The 23840-nt window shown below is 37.6% G+C and overlaps 1 protein-coding gene across 2 annotated transcripts in view; it reads right to left on the reverse strand.

The window, feature by feature from the left end:
• Positions 1-23840, reverse strand: part of LOC135219572 (polycystin-1-like protein 2) — a 444330-nt gene that overhangs the window by 411015 nt on the left and 9475 nt on the right. For both annotated transcript variants that reach the window (XM_064256448.1, XM_064256449.1), the window contains exons 2-3: positions 20797-20964; positions 11998-12149 (exon numbers count right to left, since the gene is read on the reverse strand). In XM_064256448.1, coding sequence (XP_064112518.1) covers positions 11998-12149; positions 20797-20964 — 320 coding nt within the window. The remainder of the gene's footprint in view (positions 1-11997; positions 12150-20796; positions 20965-23840) is intronic.

The raw sequence follows: 23840 nt of genomic DNA on the forward strand, positions 1-23840 counted from the left end.
ATGAAAGAGATTAATTATGCCACAATACATCAACTTACTGTTAACAACCGGCAGAGTTAAAACAAACATGAGGATTTTGCAAACAAGTAATAAGTCAAGAATGAAAGAAAAGGGAAGTGATAAAATAACTTTTCACAAAAAAGCCATTTAAACAAACAATTGAAGGAATGCAGCTGAAAGCGATGCCAGTTTGTTTATTACAGATATTTTACAGTAGTAAAATATCGAAAAAGCAATTGTCACTAAATAGGTATTTTACCATAACAAAAATCAAAGTTATTTGGGCAGATCAAGTGTAAGTGAAAGAAATGGGTGAATAACCATCCCAGCCCAGCTGATAAGTCAGTGGGAAGCAGAGCCCTTCTTCCCTTTCCTCTCCTCTCTCTCTTGGTGAGACGTTCCCGCGCACAGTCTGATTAATCAACAGATATCACACGTTTAACATACGTCTGGATATTGAAAAATATCTAGAAGTGTTCGTGAACTGTCGGTGATAAGATTAGCGTGAAAATAGTAGGATAAAGCGTCTACTAAGTTAGTTTATCAAATGAAATACTGTAAATCAGATCAAGATGCCAGTAAGTTCCATCTGTGGTAAGAAATGGCGAAATTTAGCGTGTTTAGCAGATTCACAATACGATGAGGTAGCAAGAAGGGAGCTGGCATTTCTCATCTATGAGATCAGTAACAGCCCTAACCAAAAAGATACAAAAGCATTAATAGACATATTAGAAGGATATGATCCTTCAAACTGGAACAATTCAACAAAAAACATTTTGAAAATAATTGAAGAAGTTCCAAATGAAATCCAAGTGGTCAAGAGACTCAAAAAAAATTTACATCAATCAACATATTCCAACAAAGAAAATGAATAAGGTGAACATTGGGAATATACTAATTGATGCAATAGGAAAAAGAATGCCAAAAGCATGCAAACTGTGTAAGGTGTGGTATAGCATAGTTAATCCACAAAACCTGATCAGAATATGTCCTGCATGCAACATTCCGACGCATCCTCAATGTGCTGAAGTAATGCAAGATATGAGTAAGGATACCAGAATATTTTGCTCAACATGTCTGTCATGGATAGACAATGTTATTAAATCATGACTTAATGTAAAAATAGTTGAGGATGAGGAAGAGGAAGAAGAAGGAGGAAAACAGAAGAGAAGTAAATAAAACTGAAATGACAGAAAAAAAATAAGGAAAACAAAGAACAAGATAAAAGTATGGATGCAGAGATACTCATTGATACTACATATGAGGCAATCAAGCAGCATACATACGAAGAAATAAATTACGACATGACAACTCAAAAGAAAATCCCGAAGAGGCCCTACCCAGATCTGCACACTGATGGGAAAGAGGAAAAAATAGACAAGAAAGACAAAGTCTGCACCCTTTTGAAAAGAGGGAATTGCAGATTCGGAGAAAGATGTTACTACAAACATCCCAAGGTATGTCACAGCTATGAAATCTATGGTAAATGTGCATACCTAGATGGCTATGAGGATGATTGCAGAGATCTACATCCAAAAATATGCAAAAACCTAAAAGAAGGAAAAGGATGTAAGTTCGACAAAAAATGTAAATATATGCACCCTGTAGCCATGAATCAAAATCAATTAAATAATCAATCAAATAATAAAATCCAAAATAAGAAAGAAACAAATAAAGAGAGGAATAAAGAATATGAGGTGAAGGAAAAAAGCAAGCCATCACCGCGATATGGAGTGTCAGCAAAGAATTTCTAAGCATCAGCTCCAAGATACAACCAAGATACAGCTCAAGAGATAAATACTGTATTTACGATGCAAGAGGATATTGCATATACGGAGAAAATTGCAGATTCAGACACAAATGAATAATTATGATGAAGGAAGATAAAATATTATGGAAAAGTTGGATTTTTTAATGTCAGAATTTCTGGAAATGAAGAAAAGAACAACATACCTGAACAGGAAAGAGACGCGTGGGAAAATCCTTATTATTACCCATATCAAATGAATGAAAAAACATGCAAACCATCATAGTAATGAATGAGCAGGGTTTAGTTACGAGTAACTCAAAAAGAAAAATAGAGTACTTAGCAGAAATAACCCAAATTGAAAAGAAAATAGATATAATGAATATAAGTGAAACCTGGTATTCCCAAGAGACTGGGAATAACGATCAAATAAAAGGGTTCCAAACTTATAGATCAGATAGAAAAAATAGGAATCAAGGGGGAACCGCAATATATGGGAAAGACAAAAAAGAAGGACAAATATATAAGAAATATAGTAACTCAGAATGTGAACTAATAGCGGTAGAATTTGAATCTGAAAAATTAATGAACATAGTAATATATAGACCCCCTAATACTAAAGAAATTGACACAATAATAGAAAAATTGGATGATATATGTAGAAATCACATGGACTGGACTATTCTCCAATCCGGAGACTTTAACTTTCCTTTCGTAGACTGGAAAGAACGAGTAGGAGGTTGTGGTTGTATTTATACATATAAAAAAGAGAGTAATAGTAGTGCAGAAGATAGGAGGCAATTCGAAAAGCTATTAGATATGTTACTAGAATACAACATTCAACAAATAAATCACCTGCCAACAAGAAAGGAAAATACTTTAGACCTAGTATTTGTGAACGAGGTGAATTATGTTAAAGAAATAATAGTTTATAATGCGAGTATTTCAGACCATAATGTCATAGAACTAACAGTCCATTCCAAAGCAAGTGAAAACAGAGATAAGCAAGAAATGAAAAAGTGGGAAGGATATGGAAAATACAACTTCAACAGTAAAAATATAAAATGGTTAGATATAAAAGAAGAATTAAACAAAGATTGGGATAACATATTTGTAAGTGATGATATAAAGGTAAATACGGAGGTATTATATAAAATATTAGAGAAAATAGTGGATAAATATATATCGAAGAAGAAAAAACAAATTAAACATCAGTCATGCATACCAAGAGACAGAAGGATCTTGTTCCAGAAAATCAGAAAGTGGAAAAAAGGTCTTGCAAAAGAAAAAAATGCATGGAAAGTGATAGAACTAATAAGTAAGATAGAAAATGCAGAATTAAAGATTATACAATCAAAAGAAAATGAAAAATGGGACTTGGAAGAAAAAACCCTATTAAATATCAAGCAAAACCCCAAACTATTGTACTCATATGCGAAAAAGATGAATAAAAGAAGAATAGAAATAGGCCCTCTAAGAATTGAAGGGAGAATAACGATTGAAAAAAAGGAAATATGCAACATATTGGCAGAACGATATAAGAGAGAATTCACCCCTAGAATTGATAATAAAGATAATGATATAGAAGTAAGGGATGAAAATAGTGAATATTTAGCAGACATAGATATTAATGAAGCTGATATTGTGCAGGCTATTAATGAAATTAAAAATGGAGCTGCAGCAGGGCCTGATGGTGTCCCTGCTATTTTGTTAAAGAAAGTAGTTCATTCTATCGCAAAGCCACTTGCAATATTATTAAGACAAAGTGTAGATACAGGCAAGATTTATGATGAGCACAAATTAGCATATATTACCCCTACTTTCAAAAGTGGATCAAGACTAGAGGCAAGTAATTATAGGCCTGTGAGTCTAACCTCACATATTATGAAAGTGTATGAAAGGGTAATGAAGAAAAATATTATGAAACATTTAATAAAAAATAATTTGTTTAATAGAGGACAACATGGTTTCGTACCCGGAAAAAGTACACAAACCCAACTGTTAGTCCACCGTGAGAACATATACAAAAACATGAAAAGCGAAAATGAAACAGATGTGGTTTATCTAGACTTTGCAAAAGCTTTTGACAAGGTAGATCATAATATATTAGCAAAGAAAATTAGAAAACATAATATAGTGGATAAAGTAGGAAGATGGTTAAAAGAATTTTTACACAACAGAAAACAGATAGTTATTGCAAATGATGAGAAATCGGATGAAGCTAAGGTAATATCCGGTGTGCCACAAGGTACAGTGTTAGCTGCATTACTGTTTTTTATTATGATTGCAGACGTAGACAGTAATGTTAAGGACTTGGTAGTGAGTAGTTTCGCCGATGACACAAAAATAAGTAGAGAAATTACTTGTGATGAAGATAGGAACGCGCTACAAAGAGACCATAACTAAGTATATAATTGGGCAGAGGTAAATAGGATGGTATTTAACTCTGATAAATTTGAATCAATAAATTATGGAGACAGAGAAGGAAAGCTATATGCATATAGGGGACCCAATAATGAGTCAATCACAAATAAGGAAGCAGTTAAAGACCTTGGTGTGATGATGAATAGGAACAAGTTATGCAATGATCAAATAGCAAGTCTATTTGCAAAATGTAAAGCAAAAATGGGAATGTTGTTACGGCACTTCAAAACAAGAAATGCTGAACACATGATTATGCTTTATAAAACATATGTTCGTAGTCCACTTGAATATTGCAATATCATATGGTACCCACACTATCAAAAGGATATTGAACAAATAGAGAGTGTACAAAGATCCTTTACAGCTAGAATAGAAGAAGTTAAGGATCTTGACTACTGGGAAAGACTACAATCCTTAAAATTATATAGTCTAGAAAGGAGAAGAGAACGCTACATGATAATTCAGGCATGGAAACAGATAGAAGGAATAGCCAAAAACATCATGGAGCTAAAAATATCAGAAAGAGCAAGCAGAGGTAGATTAATAGTTCCCAAATCTATACCAGGAAAAATAAGGAAAGCACAAAGGACATTAATCCACTACGCACCAGCATCGATAATGCAGCGTCTATTCAATACGTTGCCAGCTCATCTGAGGAATATATCAGGAGTGAGCGTAGATGTGTTTAAGAATAAGCTCGACAAATATCTAAGCTGCATCCCAGACCATCCAAGATTGGAAGATGCAGAATATACCAGACGATGTACTACTAGCAACTCTCTGGTAGACATTAGAGGTGCCTCACACTGAGGGACCTGGGGCAACCCGAACAAGATGTAAGGTCTGTAAGGTAAGGTCTCTCTCTCTATCTCTATCATCTCACTCAGTGCACTGAACACTGACTCGAGCAAGCTTTTTATTCTTTTTTCTTTTTTACTGTATTGTATTTGATTGTTTACATGTTTTATCATTATTTTGAATTAATTGTGAAATATTTCATTTTTAATGTGAATAGGTACTGCTTTTACATACATATTAGAGTAAGGATTTTATGGTCTCTTCTCTCCTCAACAATACCATGACGCACGATAAAGCCTGGGTCACACATTGGTGTTTTCAAATCGCGTATGTCATAACAGTCAAAATTTTGCTCATTACGACCCCACTACGCTCTCATTAAAACCAATTCGCCATTAATCGGTATAAATCGTAACCAAGTCCCCGAGTTTGATGACTGCGCCAGGGATGACGACTATGCAAGGCTGCCTTGCATAGTCGTCGCCATCATTCCATGACTACTGTCAAAAGTTGCCATGTCATGGCGCAACACCCAAAAATTTCATAATGGCCTCTCGACTTATGGCATTTGATCACATAAGTTGTGACTAGCAATGGCAAGTTAAAGCCAAATCACACATCAGTGAATAAAGCTCGCAACCGTTGTAAAAGCCAAATTACGACTGAATTACGACCAAATCATGTGCGCGCTCACTCAGTCTCTGAGTCTCACCACATCCGCCAAGTGACTGCAACAACTAGCTGTTGCATGTAGTTACGCAGACGAGCCATGACAATTGTCAAAAGTATCCACGTCATGCCAACATACCAGGAGCTCTTTTGACATCCATATAGCTCTTCCAACATGCGTAATGTGATTCCGGCAGACGTAAGTAGCAATTTCGACATACATAATGTAATTGGCAACTCCTCAACCTGCAAGGAGGGGGTGCGCAGTAGCCATATTATGACACATGCGTTTCCAGCTTAAAAAAAAAAAAAAAAAAAAAGTTCAAAGGTAGAATTTAGTAGACAAACCTGCCTTTATTTTTGTTTTGATTAGCATATATTTGGGATTCAATATTTTCAGTATATTTTTATATATCTACTCTTAGGGTCGTCTCTCTCATATACATGAATATAGAACAACCTTAAATGAAATACATATAGTAATAATATAAATATTTCCGACATTTATTTAGGATATTCACTGATTTCTTCTAAAAATATATATCAGTGACTTTACTGCAATCAATACAATTCATTAGAATGTTCTGAAGTATAATAAATGAAATGATATTATCTTTTTTGAGTAGAAATTGCATTTCAGATTTTCAATGTTTTTGATATACTTTGAGAATGTCATACATAAATAAATATGATACTGAATACAACTCACAAACGAATGTGTTGCCTCCCTGAACTATACATGGCTCATATATATACTAGGGGGTTGTTGTTGGTTTTAGTTCTTATCCGTTACGATAGTTATGACAGTTATAATTGCAATTTTGCAATAACAGTGTATAGAAATATTAGAAAGACATGCATAACCCAAAAAACTTACTGCATCTTCGATCTCAATAAGTTAACGTAAATATTTTACAACAAATATACTCAGAATTTATTACTGATTTTAGTTGTTTTGATATTGTGTGAGCTGTAATTATAATTTTACAAAACAGCATTTGTAAAATTTACGATTATTTTGTAAAAGAGTAAAGATTTTTAAAAGATTAAAGTCCTCCTGGGCCTCTGCGAGGCTCATAGGGCAGGCGCTGATCTGTTTCTTTGGCCGACATTGCGAGCGTCGTACTTTTGTCGTAATCAGCTGATTTTCCTTTTTTTCCAAGGTCTATAACAGTTATAAAGTCAAGCCATTACGACGGTCGCGGGCTTTATTTGCCGATGTGTGCTTTAGCCTTTACGGCATTCAGTACAACATATGACATGTACTTGGCAAACCACAACATGGACAGTGGGGCTGCAGAGTCAGAATGTGTCAAGTGCGTCGGCAGCCTATAAATGTAATTCAAGGGCTTAGTTAATTGCCCACAGCTGCCTCAGTTTTGAATTCTTGATATAATTTGAGAACTTCAGATATAGCTAAACATGACACTGAAAAGTATAACTTAAACGAAAATACATTCTGTAATATAAGTAAGGATGAATTTTAACTTTTATTCATGAAATTTGCATTTTTTTAGCATGTTCTCAAGTATAAGAAATGAAAAGGAATTTTCTATTTCGAGTAAAATATATATTGTATAAAAGATTTTTAGTAGGTATTCTTGATATAATTTGAAAACTTCAGATATAGATAAATATGCCACTGAATACTAATTAAAAGAAAATTAATTAATAATTATATAAATATTTTTGAATTTTAAGTTTTATTCAGGAAAAGTATATAGTTTTTCAACAAGTTTTCTGAGGCATGAAATGTATTTTTTTATCATTTTATTAGTATATCATTGATTCCTGCCAATGAATGAAACCTGAAGGGGAGTTAACATAATCACGAAGACGACCTCGTGTCACTGAGTCCTCTCGATTTGCCTCACTCCTGGCAGTAGGATTTTTCAAAATAAAAAGTAAATTTGGCAACACACAAGCGGCTAACACCAAGAACTCGATATGATCATGAAGAAGATTTATGGAGGTTCTGAAACACACTGAATCTATGGGAGATAAATGGAAAATATTGATTTAGTTATTAGATTATATATAGATGGTGGCATCCACATTCACGACTCTGTACAATCCCACTACATAAGTCGGAATATTACGAAACTAAATCGCAAATAATTAATCAAAAATCGTCATGCCTTCACGGAACTCGCTGTCCTGTAAAAAGGAAAACCCAAGGTCCTTTAAATATACTCGGAGTATATTTAAAGGACCTTGGGAAAACCGTTAATTGTGGGTGTGGCCTAAATCATCGGTGACTTGCGCATTCGACCACGTTAAAACCTAATCTCATCTCAACTTGCGCAATGATGTTGTAATGGTTCATTGCGGAAGTCGTCCTGGAATCGATATCAGCTGACCTTTCTTTTTTAGCCCAAGCCCGCGACTATAGGAGATTGATTGCCAAACCCAGCCTTTACGAAAATCGCGGTCTGAAATCGCCAATGTGTGACCCAGGCTTAACTTAAACTCATTCATTCATTATTCTTCAAAAATATAAACGGTCCCTCCCTCTACCTCAAGTTAGCTGTATATCACTGCAATGATGAATTATTTTGTTAATCGTTTATGCTAAATTTTATTGTGAAAAGCTTTGCTCTTTCATTTACTATTTTGTTAATGTTGTTCAACCAGACCGTCTCACTTGACTCACCGAACACTGGTTCAATCAAGACTTTTTTTCTCTCTCTTTTTTTCTGTATTGCATCCGATTGTTTTCATATTTTATCATTACGATGAATTTATTTGGAAATTCCCATTTTTACGTGAATTGTTATTGCTTTTACATATACACAGTAATATTTTAACTCTCTCTTCTCTTCTCTCCTCAACATATAAGCTCCCTCGTTCAGTCTCAAGTCAGCTGGGCGTGAGATCATGGTTACGTACGATTTTATACATCTTTTATGCTAAATGTTATACTGGAAGTTAAAATCTTATATTAAGTGCTTTATACTTTTATTTATTTTGTCGAATATGGTTAGCATTAAACTATTATAAATGAAACCAAAATTTTCAATACAGTTTAACTTGTAAGATCCAGTAGGCTGTCGAATACAATTATAAACTAGTTAATCAATCAGTTCAAAGTACGAGCATTTGTTCGACAAACGACACATAATTTTCTCGAAAATTTCGTTTGAAAAATGGGGTTCGACATAAGAAATGTTCGACAAACGAGGCACCACTGTATGTATGTATGTATGTATGTATGTATGTATGTATGTATGTATAAAACTTTATTTTATGTATTATAACAATGTCATTTTATATTAAGTATCTTACCCAATAATTACTTAACTGAATCCTCACTGACAGTTGGTGATTCATGGACATCTACCTGGTGAGATAGCTACTGCAGGTAGATACTGCCTCTGGTTATCGCTCATCTCAACCTGTAGTGGTGTGGCGGTATAGCTGTGGGGTGCCTCTACTCACGTGGGAACTTCATAACAAAGCTCCTCCTAATTCTTTGTCAGCCATCGGATCACTCCTTCGGTGTGAGGGACACCTCGAATGGCCAAAATGGCAACAATATTTGCCCCTGCCAGCGCACAGTATCACAACAAGAACCACCAGAGAATTCTGTCACTTACACCATATAAAAACTATAACCACAACTCAACACTAAAATACTGGTGGGCACCCAAGGTACATACTTAGTAACCCCCAAGGTGAAGAGACAGAAGGATGGAAGGGATGCTTCCTATGCTTCCTCCCCCAACACTGTGCCAGCCACGGACAAAGGTCCTAAGGTGCTCCAGTTCTCGTAGATCATTTCTATGTCTCATAAGTAATCCATTGCGAATACTGATTTACATTTCCTGTATGTTACTTGTAAAATATAAGAGAGTGAAAGATTATGCTTAAAAGCTGCCGACTGCTCATGAGAGGAAGGACGCTTTGAAAACGAAGTTAATTGCTTATAAGACACAGGAGTGCCTGGGTGCCACATACTAGTGATCATTTGGGGAAAAATGTTCCAGACTGTCCCATGACCTGCAAGAGGTTGAGGGTTACGTAAAGGTTCGCAAAAGCTTTGGCTAGGTAGCGGGTGAGACTGGTCCCTGTACAACGAACGAGGGTGAGACTGGTCCCTGTACAATGAACGCCTCTTTAAAGGGTGAGACTCACCTGAGAAGCGCTACTGGCACCTATTACAGGCAGTCCCTAGTTATTGGCAGGAGTTCTGTTATGACAGCTTGATGATAAGCAAAAATTGCCGATAACCAGATTTTGGTGCTAATGACACCTCTGATGGGTATGTATCACTGCTAATAATCTATTATCCGTGCTCATAACCAGAAATTGGTACATTTCGGCGACAAAAATTGCCAATTTCTGGCACTAAACAAGCCCCATAAAACCAGATTGCTGATAACAGGGGACTGCCTGTACTAGGACTGGACTCTCCAGAATATGATGAGGCATTATGCATGTCCGAGACGCCTTTCCAGTGGCTGTCCTTTGTCACAACATAGGATGCAACAGGTACAACCGAGAGGGCAACTACATGTGAGTAGACACCCACCGATCTTCCTTGGGCTTCCAGTATGCCTGCTCCCAGGTTTAAGCTTTTGGTCAAATTTTGTCTTGAGGCTAGCAAAGCAATCGGTTCGGAAGCATGAGAGCCAGGCAAAGGAGGAGGTGATATCTGAATGTGTCGTGAGAAACGCCGCGATTTCTGATGCAATACCTCGTCTAGATTCATCTAAGAAATTCTAGCAATCTCGGGAACCTGTGACACTCGCCATAGGCCCCGCCCCCGGGATGCCGTATAAATACGACGGAGGAAGGAGGAGCAAACAGTGATCGTAGAAGAAGGAAGAGATCGTAAAAGAGAGAGATCACCAGTTAGTCACAGAGAGATATCCTCAGTAAGAGCCACAGATCAGATTATCAGTGAGAGATCAGCAGCAGTGATCGTCAGAGAGAGACTAGAGACGAAGGAACCGACGAAGTATCAATCGAAAGAAGAGTTGTTCGAGAGTTGGTTGGATATTGGTCTAGTCGCCTTCAGGAGTGGACGAATTATCTCGTGTTTTCTCGATGTCGAGCAGACTTCAGAGAAGAAAAGGTCCTGCTACAGGTTTTGAGTAGTTCCTGCCTTTCAAGTAGACTAATTTCTGCAATACGGAGTTAAGAGGACGTCTGCAATTGCCGCTCTACTTTTGGAGAAGCCACCACCTCGGATTACCAAATTGATTAGCAAGTATTTGAGTTGCCTCACTGTTCCCCCAGTTCATGCAGTGTAAGATTCTGTCTTTTTATGTAAATAGGAGATACCATTCTGCATTTACCTTTGTTAGTAAGCTTGTAAATAAACCTTTGTTGTGTTAGTGTTTCTTTCTATATTCGTATCCCCAGTTTCAACTGTTGGTGTTGAAAATTTTTTTTTTATTATTTCATATCGAACCTGAAACGGACCTCTCTCAGAGGCCGTAACACTGTGTCGACCCTTTCCAGGATATTTTGACACCGTAACATTGTCTCTGAGATCTCAGAGTCCGTAACAGCAGGAGAAGAGACAACAGGTACATCCACACTACTGCTGAATTAACATCTGCTCTAGAAGCTGCTTTTCTTTTATAGTCTCTCTCTATCTTAGTCAGGTGAGAAGTTAGTCTTCCGTTAGAATCAGACATTAGTCAACTCGTAATGAAAGTCAAAAGTTGGTGAATCTCACTATGAGAACTGTCCAATTAAGGTTTCGCTGGAAAACCTAACTAAATACATATGGTGCTGGCTACTGTAGGCAAAATACTTCACCGATAGGGAAGATACAAGCAGTCCCCAGTTATTGGCGGGGTGCTAATAAGCAAAAACTGCCGTTAACCAAAACTCAGCGATTTATGGCACTTATAACCTGTTAATGGTGTCTCTGTTAGGTATGTTATGGTGCCATAACTCTAATTATCAGCGCCAACTGGAACTCAGTTATGGTGCCATAAATCGCAGATTTTAGCGTCATAAAACCGGATCGCTATTAACTGTGGACTGCCTGTAGCAATTTGAATCCACAACCAAGCCATATTCTCAAAACAGTGTGTGGTCTGCCAGCAGATACAAATTGAGCTCTTGGTCAAGTTATTCCTTTCTTTCCCTGAAAGTTGGTAGAACTAGTCACTTACCTAACAAAAGTCGCTATTGCGAATTTCAAAAGTCGAGCTGCCTTGTGTGTAGAAATTCTTAGCTAATTAATTGCTGAATAAGTTTCTTATATAAAAATGATGTCGCGTATTACAAATTCACAATATTTTACTTTTTCTCGCTAGGCATATGTATATCTAAAGACTGGAGAACAATATATACAGCATGAAATAGCACAAAGAAAACAATTAAAACAAAAGAACACTCACTTGTCCCTTGGTGTAAGTTGTGTTGCTCAAAGTAACGACTATTTTTCCACTGCTTGCTACTGCGTTCCACAATGTATAAAGTACTGGACTAGTTGCACCACAAATGCTTCCATCTGAGCACTGTGAAGTGCAGTTGGTTACAGTTGTCAGAGCTAAAGATAAAAAAGCTCTTAATTTCTACACATAATGAATTATTGGAGAAAACTGTAAAACAATTGCATGCACAAGAAGACAAAATTTGAACATTGGTGAAGTTCTGCTAATTACAACCAGACATTTTACAGAGGCTAAGTTTTATGACAAACAAGTTCTTACAAATCCATCAACCATACCAAGCTCACTGTCAGGTTGCCACAAGTCCCAAACTTAGATTTTTGTTCACTAATCAGGAAACAGCAGTACTCTCTCCTTAAAACATGCACCACCTGAACACTCAGCCATCCTTCCCACAACAACCACTGAGCATGCAAAAGTGACATTACGAGAGATGAGAGTTGGGCACAAACAATATTATAATGATGACTATATAAACTGCAACCCTGTTTGGAAGAGCAAATGATTCACGCCCAAGGGCCCCATCGGGAAAATTACCTCAATAAGAATTAAGAAATTGAGAAGTGGAGTAAACACTATCAAAGCAAAATAACAAGGAAAAAGAAAGAATAAAATTAAGAACTAAAAACTATTTAAGAAATAATAAAGAAAATTAATAAACATAAAAATAAAATTAAACAAATCACAATTTTTTAAGGTAAATTGTATTTTTCCTAACTATACAAACCTAAGGTCCTTTGCATTAGGAAACACTACTTTCAGCGAAGGTAGGAAAACGGCTGTTGAACTTTCAAACAAGGTGGTTAGGCAATTAACTACCTATCTGGTAGTTGGGAGTCCTGTCCCTACCAGACATAATATTTCAATTTGCTTTTGACCCTGGTGTCAGATTGAGGGGTGGCATAAGGTGGCTTTAAGTGTAATGTAAAGGACCTCAGGCTTGCATAGTTAGGAAAAATACAATTTACATTAAAAAATTGTGATCTGTTCCTACACGATATGCAAACCATCGGTCCTTTACATTAGGAAGACACTGGTTTTGGATGGAGGAATCTGAGTGAGACTCTATGAACTGACTGGAGTTTGCCACACCTGGGTTTTCTTTCTGGTTGATGGAGTGAGGAAGGAAACCAAGCCTATGACCAACTGATAAGAGTATAGAACTGCGAGATCAATGGTTAGACTTCTAGGCCATTATGAGGGAGGAACACTTAACCTCGTATGAAAGGGCAAAAAAAAAAACCTGTAATGTTGGAGATGATAAGGCAAATACAAGCATTGGGTTTCTCTTATGTCAAGGCCTCCTTCCTCTCCTTGCTAGGGGGACAAAGAGGATATGTGTTCTATAATCTAATCAAAGAAAATAGATACAGAGCTTGATGAATAGACTTATCTGTATCGGCTGCCAGATCCAGCATGTAACAGCTTGTCCACTCTCTGCCCGTAAAAAGAATAGGGTGAAAGGAGAAGAGGTAGAGCCATTCACTCTCTCATTAATATGCACATTCATAACCGTACATCCTGTTAAAGGAGTCTAGTAAGATACACAACCTGTTAAACAGCCACCACAGGTCCCAAGGAAAAAGCGTCCAAGGACTTGTGGGCAATATCCCGAAGGTAGCCGGGAGTAAAAGTGTTTTGTCAAGAACACGTCCACCTTCAGTACCTGAGGAACCGAGGGTTGGACCAATGCCCCTGACTCTAGGATGAAAGGTAAATGTGTTGTCTTCGCCCATGGCAGAGTACGCTTTCCTGACCGTCTCACAAAGCCAGAAAGAAATAGTATTCTTCGAGTCAGGCCAGAGATGTCGAGTACTCTTCAAATAGCACCGCAGCACTCTAACAGGACAAAGAAGCATCTCATATGGAATGTTAACAACAAAGTCCTCTGGGGAGGGGAACGTAAAGAATGCCTATTATTTGGTCAGCACATCTGATAACAGAGGCATGTTGCGAGGAGAATATGCGGGCATATTTAAAGGCTTCAGTTGATCAAGCACCAGCCTAAATCCTGCCTCATCATTCAAGAGAGAAAAGAGGATTAAGGACTCAAAGCAGGCTTCCTTCATTCCCCACTGAAGAGAGCAAACTGAAGCTGCCCCGAGGGTAGGCTTCTATGTTGATAACAGGACACTGAAGACGACTAGCTCTAGACAAATTGGCTGCTCCTCAACTGGGAACACAGGAGAGGAGACGGAACGGAAGTTCAATGGAAGATGGCCAAGCCCCGAAGATAGCGAGTACTTCTTCCTGAAGGATATCTACTACTGGGTCTCCGCTATGTCATCATCAAGTTCAAAGACTCGACGGACAACTCCTCATCAAAACACTAGCAGTTTGAGAATGCATGTTAAGAGTGGTCTTTCCTATCTCCTTCCTTCTGCCCTCTTCCAATAAGAAAGAAAATTGAAAGGGACACACATATGCACACTTTCTCAGTAGAGAAAGAAGGCTGGATGTGTCCCCAATTGTCCTTTGAAGACTGATACTTCTTAGGGAGTGAGGAAGAGCTGGTCGGGGAATGAGACACACGTATGTGCACTTTTTCAGAAGAGAAAGAAGGCTGGGTGTTTCTGCAGTTACTAAGACCCAAGGGTCTTGGCCATTGCCGGAGGACAAGGCAGTTGCACTGGCACGTTCATTGACTACTGCAGTATCTACCACTCTCTGAAAGAGAGGCAGAACCGAATAAAAGTCTATTCCTAAGGGTCGAGACAACTTCAGGACTTACAAAGCTGGAGGTCCGAATTAGGACAATGTCCCTTTTCTTAGCAACCAGAATTGCCCGCAGGTTGCTGTCTGGTACTGGGTAGGGAACAAACACCCTGCCCCTGGTCTCCAGAAGGCAGGGTCCTCTCTAGGAATGATCGCATCTGAGGAGACAAAGCCTTAAAGGAGTGAGGGATCACAGATCTCATAGGAGACAGCCTGGACAGAAACCATAGAGGTGTCCTCCTGGCTCGCTGTCTCTTGTTGCAAGAGGGGATACCCTTTGTGGCAAGGAGAAACACTGTGAGACCCTGAGTTCGAGCGAAGCAGAGATAGGACAACCTGCAGCCAGCACAGGACCCTGTCAAGGCAACTGAGGGAAAGAGAGCCAGATTGGGCATCTCGACCCGAATGAACTCCTTGTCCAGAGAAAAGGTATTTCATCTGTTCGAGAATGGTCTAGCAAGCAAGGAATGCGGCGCCCCTTCGAAACACCTTTTCTCACCTGGAAGAAGACCCTTAAGGCTTTCCAGGGGGCAATTTTCCCTCCTTGAAGGGAGAACCTCGACAGAACCAAAGGAAGGGTTCTTCGAGTACTTGGAGGCACAACAAGACAATCTGAGGATCAAAGCACCGACCTGATGAGAGAGGAAAGTTCTAACGAACAGAGTCGAGCACTCGATTCAGCTAATCCAAGCAGGTCAAGCCAAGTAGATCACATGAACTGAACCTGGGTCTAGGTGGCGAACGGGGTGAACAAGCAGAGCCGACCCGAACTGAACGCTCAAAAGCGACCAGGGCCCTGGTGTGGAAAGTAAGCTGAGCCAAGGGTGTGAACGCAATTGGGGGTTGGACAAGCGGTACTCATCTGCCAAGAACTATCGCTTTCCTCCCTAAATGCTCTAGCCTGCTTTGGGGCCAAAGCCCCTCAAGAAGAAAGCTTAAAGGGTGACACTGTGTCTGCTATCCCACGTGTTCGTACCATAAGGTCCACGACACAAAGGATGGACCTGACCCAGCAGAGCTGGCAGATGGTGTTTTAATCCCAACATGTCTTGGCACCTACCCTCGTTCTGTGCCTAAACCAGACCAAAGAGTGAACCCTCTGGCACAGGTTTCAAAGGCACTCTAGATTCCGCAGAATCCCTGGCACTTGAGAACTTATCAGTTGAGTGCTCGCAATTCCAAGGAATCCAAGTGCCTGGCAAAACTCCTGAATCTCGTAAGAATGACAATTGGGAGCGGTCTCCTCTTGGCTTCTAAAGAAACTGAGAAGGGACAGGCACAGGACCAGTCTTAGACATAGACTTCTAAAACCGGGACCGAGAGCGTGGCCTCAAGAGGACATGCCCTCAAGGCTCCTGAAACTTGAGACACCAGAGGAGAATGCAAATCAGTTCCCACCCTATGATCTGGAAGAGCCAATGAGAGAACAGTGCCTCCCCGTAGGAATTCTGGAGGGAATCTCCTCCCTGCTTCTCCAGGTGCTCAGTTGAGACAGAGACACCAGGTGCTCAGCCTGAAGTTTTCTCCCAGCAAAATTGCCCAGAGTGCAAGCAGCAAAGAGCAACACTCAGCATAAGTCACAAAAGATTTAACTGTCATGCCCTTACAGCAGAGGGTGTGAGGGTGAATGATAGGGGAGCAAATGTCAAGTAATTGGCTGCCTACCCTGAGACACACAAGCTAGGGGAAACAGCCTACACAAGGCTATCACAAGATGTGGGCTTATATATTAATAAATAAAACACAAGGCAAAAGAGATCAATGACAGTCAGGCAAAGAGCTCATGAAAACACGTCTGCATTGCATGATGCCTGAACACAATCTGGAATGTTTACAGCTGGGCAGTCAGGTATTCCCACCTACCATATGGTAGTTACTGCCTAACCACCTTGTTTAAGAGTTTAATGGCTGTTTTCCAGCTTCATCAAGAGTAATTCCCAACGTATATGACCGATGGTTTATGTATCGTGTAGGAACAAATACAAATTCCAAAACAAAGCTGCAGTTAACAACTGTATTACAGCCATCAGAAACAAATTGAAGCCCTCTTGGCGATACTAGAAACTTTTAGCTAAGTAATTACTTGGTAAGTTACTTATACAAAAGCATATTGGTACTAATGTGGCAGGATCAAAAGCAAGCAAATCTCCCCACAGTTACTTTAGTCGTACTGACTATCGAACTTTCCCTCTGCCATAATTTCCTCTTCGCGTTACTAAATCCCTGCATGACGGTTGGCTTACCGAAATACAGAACACACAAAACACAAGTATCTTGAGTCTGAGGTGAGTACACCTCAGACTCAAGATACTCAGGGCTAGGCGCTGTGCCGTCCGCTGGATATAGGCTAGTCTTCGAGACACAACAACCACTGAATTTCATTACCCAAGACAGACAAGCACCAAAACCATACAACTACTCAAAAAACAACACCCCAAACACTACGTAAACAAATACTAACAACTCAAAAACAACATGACGAATCAAACCCAGCACAACAAACCACCAGACAACTCATGAAACCATCAAAATGCAAAATCAAGTACAACAAACCTCTTCAGCTCAACAATCACCAGACAGACATACACACAAGAACCATGCAACATCAATACCTATCAACCAAGAAAACACCAAATAACACTGGCTACTTCTGACTGACCGTCTTTTCCGACTTACTGACTCTTCACGAATCTCGTAACGGACTCTCGCCATTGATATACTTGGCCACTTCTCCAACAGACAAGCTAGACGCTTACGCCACCATCAAACCACGCCTCATTATCCATCCCCCAACTATGATCTTTCTCTCCCACCAATTACAATCTTTCTCTCTCTCGATTGATTGCTTACTCACTCGCACTCTTCAGAAAAACACATACACACTTACATACTATCACACAACATCACCAACCACGAAACACAACATATCAAACATACAAAAACATCTAAACTCTCAACCCAACAACACTTTCGCTCACTCTCTCTCTCTCTCTCTCTCTCTCTCTCTCTCTCTCTCTCTCTCTCTCTCTCTCTCATGCAACCCTCGCAGATGTCAAATGTAACTACCATTATCACTCCTCCATACTTACAAACTATGAAGCTGGACCAACATCACCCTGTTCAACAAAAAACATTTGCACCAAATTTGAATTGTAGTTCCAACACTCTAACTATATGAGTAACACAATCATTCCATAATTTGGCCCAGCTGGAATAAACTTTAAGAAAGGTGTGGAGTATTGAACATCACAGCACAATGACAAGACTATTAAAAGTTACCAATATCTACAGTGGACCCCCGGTATTCACGGGGGGATGCGTACCAGAACCTACCCCACCCCGAACTGTTAAAACCTGCAAATACTTACACCCCCTCTAAAAATGCTTATAACTGCCTATCTTGAGAGTTCAAAAAACAAATTCATACCTTGAATAACATCCTACTTCAAATATAGTACCTTAAATTACTATCCTATTACTGCATAAATTTTTTTATTATATTAATATAATTTCAAAGTCATCTTAAACATTTTCCCATTAAACATACAGTGGGTCCCTCATATTTGCATTCTCCAGATTTGTGGGCTCACGCATTCATGGATTTCTTTCTGGAACATATCCCCCCCCCATTATTTGCAGTATTTTTCTACGAGAAATATCCACAAATTCCTGGTTTCTTTTATCAATTTCTCCACAAAATGCAATTTTTGTAATAAAACTATTGAAAAAATCAGGTATAAACATTATTGTAGGTTTTTCTTTAGGCAGTTTTACATTTTTTAAAGGGTTCCAACTATTCACGGGTTCTAACTATTTGCGGGGTGGGAGGTCTGGTACACATCCCCCGACCACTGTATATAGTACAGCCAATAACAGAGAGAGAGAGAGAGAGAGAGAGAGAGAGAGAGAGAGAGAGAGAGAGAATAAACTTATGATTGTTTGAAAATTAGTACTGTAAATTATTATTTTATCATAAAATGTAGTAATGCCCTCAAAAGATATTACCAGCCAAAAACACTACCAGCCAAAACAGAGGAAGAGTTACCACTATGACATACATATCTTGTGGAGAGAGAGAGAGAGAGATGAGAGAGAGAGAGACCGAGGAGAGATACGAGAGAGAGAGAGAGAGAGATTACATGAACGTTAGTCAGCAACACGCTCCCCTCCTGTCACAATGCTTGACATATTTGACAGCTCTGGACCAGACCTCAGCTTAGTACCTGGATCTAAAAGGAAAGATTTCCTTCATTCTTACATAATTTTTCAATTTAAAAACTAAAATCTTACCAATTCACTATAGTATTTTGTTTAATGAATTGATATTATTACTGTTTACATAAATATTAATATTTGGAAATTGGTAATCATTTATCACACAAAAAATTATTTACAAAAAATTATTTACAAATTTTCAAATATTAATATTGATTATTATTGTATTGGTAAGTTTAATAAGATCGAATGATCTCAAATAATAAAAAAAAATTCTCTCTCTCTCTCTTACAGAGAGAGAGAGAGAGTTATTATTTGAGATCATTCGATCTTATTAAACTTACCAATACAATAATAATCAATATTAATATTTGAAAATTTGTAAATAATTTTTTATCATAAAAATGTATTTAGTTATGAAAACAACCTCAAAATACACAAATTAGAGAATATTTATCGCTGGAAAACCTGAAAATAAGCAAATTTCCCACGAATAATGGGTAGATATGGTCCAAAGAATAATCTGTGAATAGGTGAGTCCCCAAGAACACAAATACAGGGGTTGACTGTAGTTACCAAAAGAGGAATTGTATGGGGCATGAATCTAAATGCAAAGGATGATCAGAATTATGGAAATTATTATGCAATGTGCATAATGAGCCAAAACCCCAGAAGTGCCAGAATCTAATACCAAGATAACTGATAAGAAATTCTCTGAGATTTCAGTTTTGTCTGTTACTGTACGATGTAAGTCAGCTGCTGAAGACCCAACAGGATCAATACATAAAATATGGAAAAATAAATTAATACAGAATTTTCTCATGTTTTGGGTCCTATGGGCTCGTAGCATTTTGCTCTTTCAACTCATCTAAAAGCTTGGCTTTTAATAATAATAACTTGATAATACTCCTTACCTAAAGTCCCTTTGGATTTGCCAGTCCTCTAAGTCTGGACCCATGACTGAGGGGAAAATCTTACAAATTTTTTTCCATACAAAATGCACCCTTTACCACACAGCGTGGAATAAATAACCTGGTCAACCTTCCTCGCGGTGGCCATTGCAATATTAGTCCAATAATAGAGCAACAAGAATCATAAATAGAGGCAAACAGATGTCCACAGAACTCCTCATCAAAGTATTCTAAAGTGGTCTTGAGAGAGTGTGGTCCCACATTCCAAGATAAAAAAAAAACAAGCTGAACACCATTACCCACTTCTTTCTTGCACTAATTAAGCCATACCTGCCATCCACCAAAATGCTGGGCCATCGAGGAAGATGTGTTTTAGTCAGTTCAAAGGATCTTTTGCCACCTACAGTGGCACGATCTTCTTTTCATGATTTGAACTAAGGTGTAAGCCTATAAAAGGCAACAACTTCTCTATAAGAGCATCCCATAAATATAAATAAGTACTCAACAAGGTGTCTAAAATGTTACACGTGTAAGATTTTCAATTTTATGTAATTTATTTTTTTAAATCATGGGAGGAAAGACGAAAAATATTATATCACTAATACTGAGCCAGATCAAGATAATTAGACACATAATAACTCTAGGTAACTTCATCAAAATGACTAATGAACACTATCATCGTTCTAGGATTCTCTGAATACAGTGCTACAGATTCAAAGTGGCACTGTAATTTGGATAACATTGTATAAAAAAAAACTCTAATAAACTTTTAAATTGTTGTTAACTATAAGATAGTTGAAAGACAAAAACAAAACATTTGACCATAATGATAATGATAAAAAGCATATATATATTAATCTTATCATAGCACAGTATCAATTAAATAAGAACATTATTTACTTACTAGAATAATCATTTAAGCAGTAGCAAAAGCGACCATCTTGAGCAGCAGCATACAGATAGCCAAGCTGAAAACAAATCTTTTTGCAATCTCCAGGAACCAGAGAAACAAAACCTCCAGTTACGGCAACTATTTTTGGGCTGGTAACACTATCCCTCATGCAGGTTCCATCTGTGGGTATAAAATACTTTTAGGTTGTTGTCATTTGAATAATAGTAAAAGTCCCACTCAGAACTATTTGCAAAAGTAGTCATTCATCTGCAAACTTACAGTACTAGCAATAAATAAAACACTGGAAATACCATAACAGTGACATTAATATTCTGAGTCAATTTCCAAGTCCGATTGTAAAAAGCTTTTGAATAAAAAAATTGCCAATCTCTTTAATGGCCGAGTTTGTAAATTCATTTCAAAAGATGAAAATTCCTCTTAACCATCATACTCCTTTATTACATGTAACATGCTATTATTTTTTTTATAAAGTAAGGTATTGAAGTACAATCCCCAATTGACAAAAGAATCTTTGATGATTCTCCCTTTGAGGCTGTAGTACTATATCCATTACTTGCAAAGGTCTTTCAAAAAATTACATTTTTATAATAAAATTAAGTTTTATATATACTTACCAAGTAATTACATAGATATAGTTTCCACACAAACGGCAGCTTAGATTAAAAATTTCGCTCATAGCACTGCAAGGGACAGGTTGTCCCAATAACTCTATAACTCTATTATTGGCGCCTTATGGTGCTGATTACCAGAACTCGGTCCCAATATAACAGGGGAATGCCTGTATTTAAAACTTGGTAAGTATAAATATATAAACCTCAGTTTATTATAAAAATTCCATTTTTATATAAGCAACTTACCAAGTGATTACAAAGACTCCCACACTGACAGGAGGTAACATTGTCATGCTTTTGTCCGCACGTAGCCCTTATATGAGTCATGTCCCATTACAGTGATTCTAATACACACATCGAGCTACAAATGTCCTTTAATATCTAATTCGCCCTACCTCAGAATTAATATATTTTCATATATGTTAACCGAAGGTAATTTTTTTTTAGTCAATAAGAAATTTGTCGGCTTATGGGCGCAAACCATCGAACCAACAAATTCAGGACATGCAGTGAAGCCTTAGACCACACCACCACCGCAAAAGGATAAAGATTATGCCGCCTCTCAACTACCAATACCTGTTGCTCTCAGGTATTTGTTGTTTTGGAGTTGGCATCAACCCTCGACCTCAGTAACGTTGTAGTGCTTTTGTACGCAGGTAGCCATTCTGCGAGTCATATCACATTACCATGATTCATATACATATATTGAGCTACAAATGTCCTTTAATATCTAATTTGCTCTACCTCAGAATTAATATATTTTCATATATGCTAATAAAGTGGAATTTCAACCATCGTACAATAGTAAATAATTACCATACTTATATTACAAATTGCGTTAATGAGAATCGGAATAATATATTTTTACATTACAGGTAGTAGCCGACTTACTACTGCAATTGGCTACCGCAATTGGTTATGAACAACCAGTGATAAATTGAGGTAATCAGTACCATCTTTATATAAAGGGTAGGCTAGCCTACACTACACAATACGTACTTTATACATGTATGGCATACTAATTATTAATTTCAGCTAATTCTCTAGGTACAATGCACATTGGCTTATGATGCTTTAGTACAAAGAGAAACTGAATAACATTTAGCAAATTAGCCTCGCCTATACGATGATGATATCGTGGTACATGATTTTTATATAGTATATATACGAATACAGTAGCCTACGAAACGGGAATCAGATTTGGACATACATCAGCACACCTAATTGAGCGATGTCAGGCTGCTGAGGGCTACGTATATTTACGAAATAAATACACAATGAATTTGCACCTTTTCTGATTCTCTTAAAAAGTTATACATTACAGTATCCAATAATATTGTACGTATTCTCATATTATTGAATCAAAATATTAACAGAGCGGTCAGTGTTTTGATTTGGAAATCAGCTGATGGTGAATACGAGTTAATTTCTCCGTATTTAACTTATTTCGGAGTGAATTGCCTTTCTTCTAGTTAGTGTAAAATATCTAGATACTCTACTTATATGAGACAAGGTAATTTGTCATTATGCGACGTGTTTTTAAGTCGAAATATGAATTTAATACGTTTTGCGAACTAAAGTTTTTTTTTTTTCATAACAGATTGCGTTGTGGGCATGTTTATTGCGTAAAAATATTACATGATTCCGTTCGCTATTTTCACTTCATTTCATTGTAGTACGAACTTTATCATTACGTTACTTATCTTTTATAGGCATGAAACAATAGTAAAATGTGTTCTTTCAAGACCTGAAGTATTGTTTAAAATAATTTTCTCTCAATTTTATCTATGGTTGTGTTTAATGGCATAAGTTTACTGGAGTTATATCCTTGTTGCCAATGCACGATAATAGTATTATAGCCTTACTCGCTATGGATAAAAGATCGGCAAGGGCACATACTGCTAATTTAATCTGTAAGTTTTAGCGGAAGTTGAGGAAAGAATGTTGATAGGCTAACAACTATTATCATACATCGGCAACGTGAATGAAACTTCCACAAACTTTGGTATAGTACCATCAAACTCGACCGTAAACAAAATTTGAGAAAAATGAGTTTTAATCAAAACTATTGGGAATGAAAAGAACACCTTTTACTGTTTTCACTCCAATAAAATATAAATACGTAAAGCTTGTAGTATTCTGACGAGATCAATTGAAAATATCGAACGGAATGTTGAGTTTTGTTTACGAAATAAACATTCCCTCAGCGCCATCTACTAACGAAAAAAAATAAAATAATTTCATTCAAGTGATATTTCCACTTGAAAACACTTTATATAACGTAAAATAACCTTGTCTCATATCAATAGTGTATCTTGTGTTTCATTTACGCTAACTATACTCTGTTTTTTTTCATCTGTTCATCCGCCTGTGGTGTTTTTGTATGGTAACACTGCGTCCCGGGCTTTAGATAGTTATGCTATG

This window comes from Macrobrachium nipponense, chromosome 1, assembly GCF_015104395.2.
Source record: "Macrobrachium nipponense isolate FS-2020 chromosome 1, ASM1510439v2, whole genome shotgun sequence".
NCBI classification, from domain to species: Eukaryota; Metazoa; Arthropoda; class Malacostraca; order Decapoda; family Palaemonidae; genus Macrobrachium; species Macrobrachium nipponense.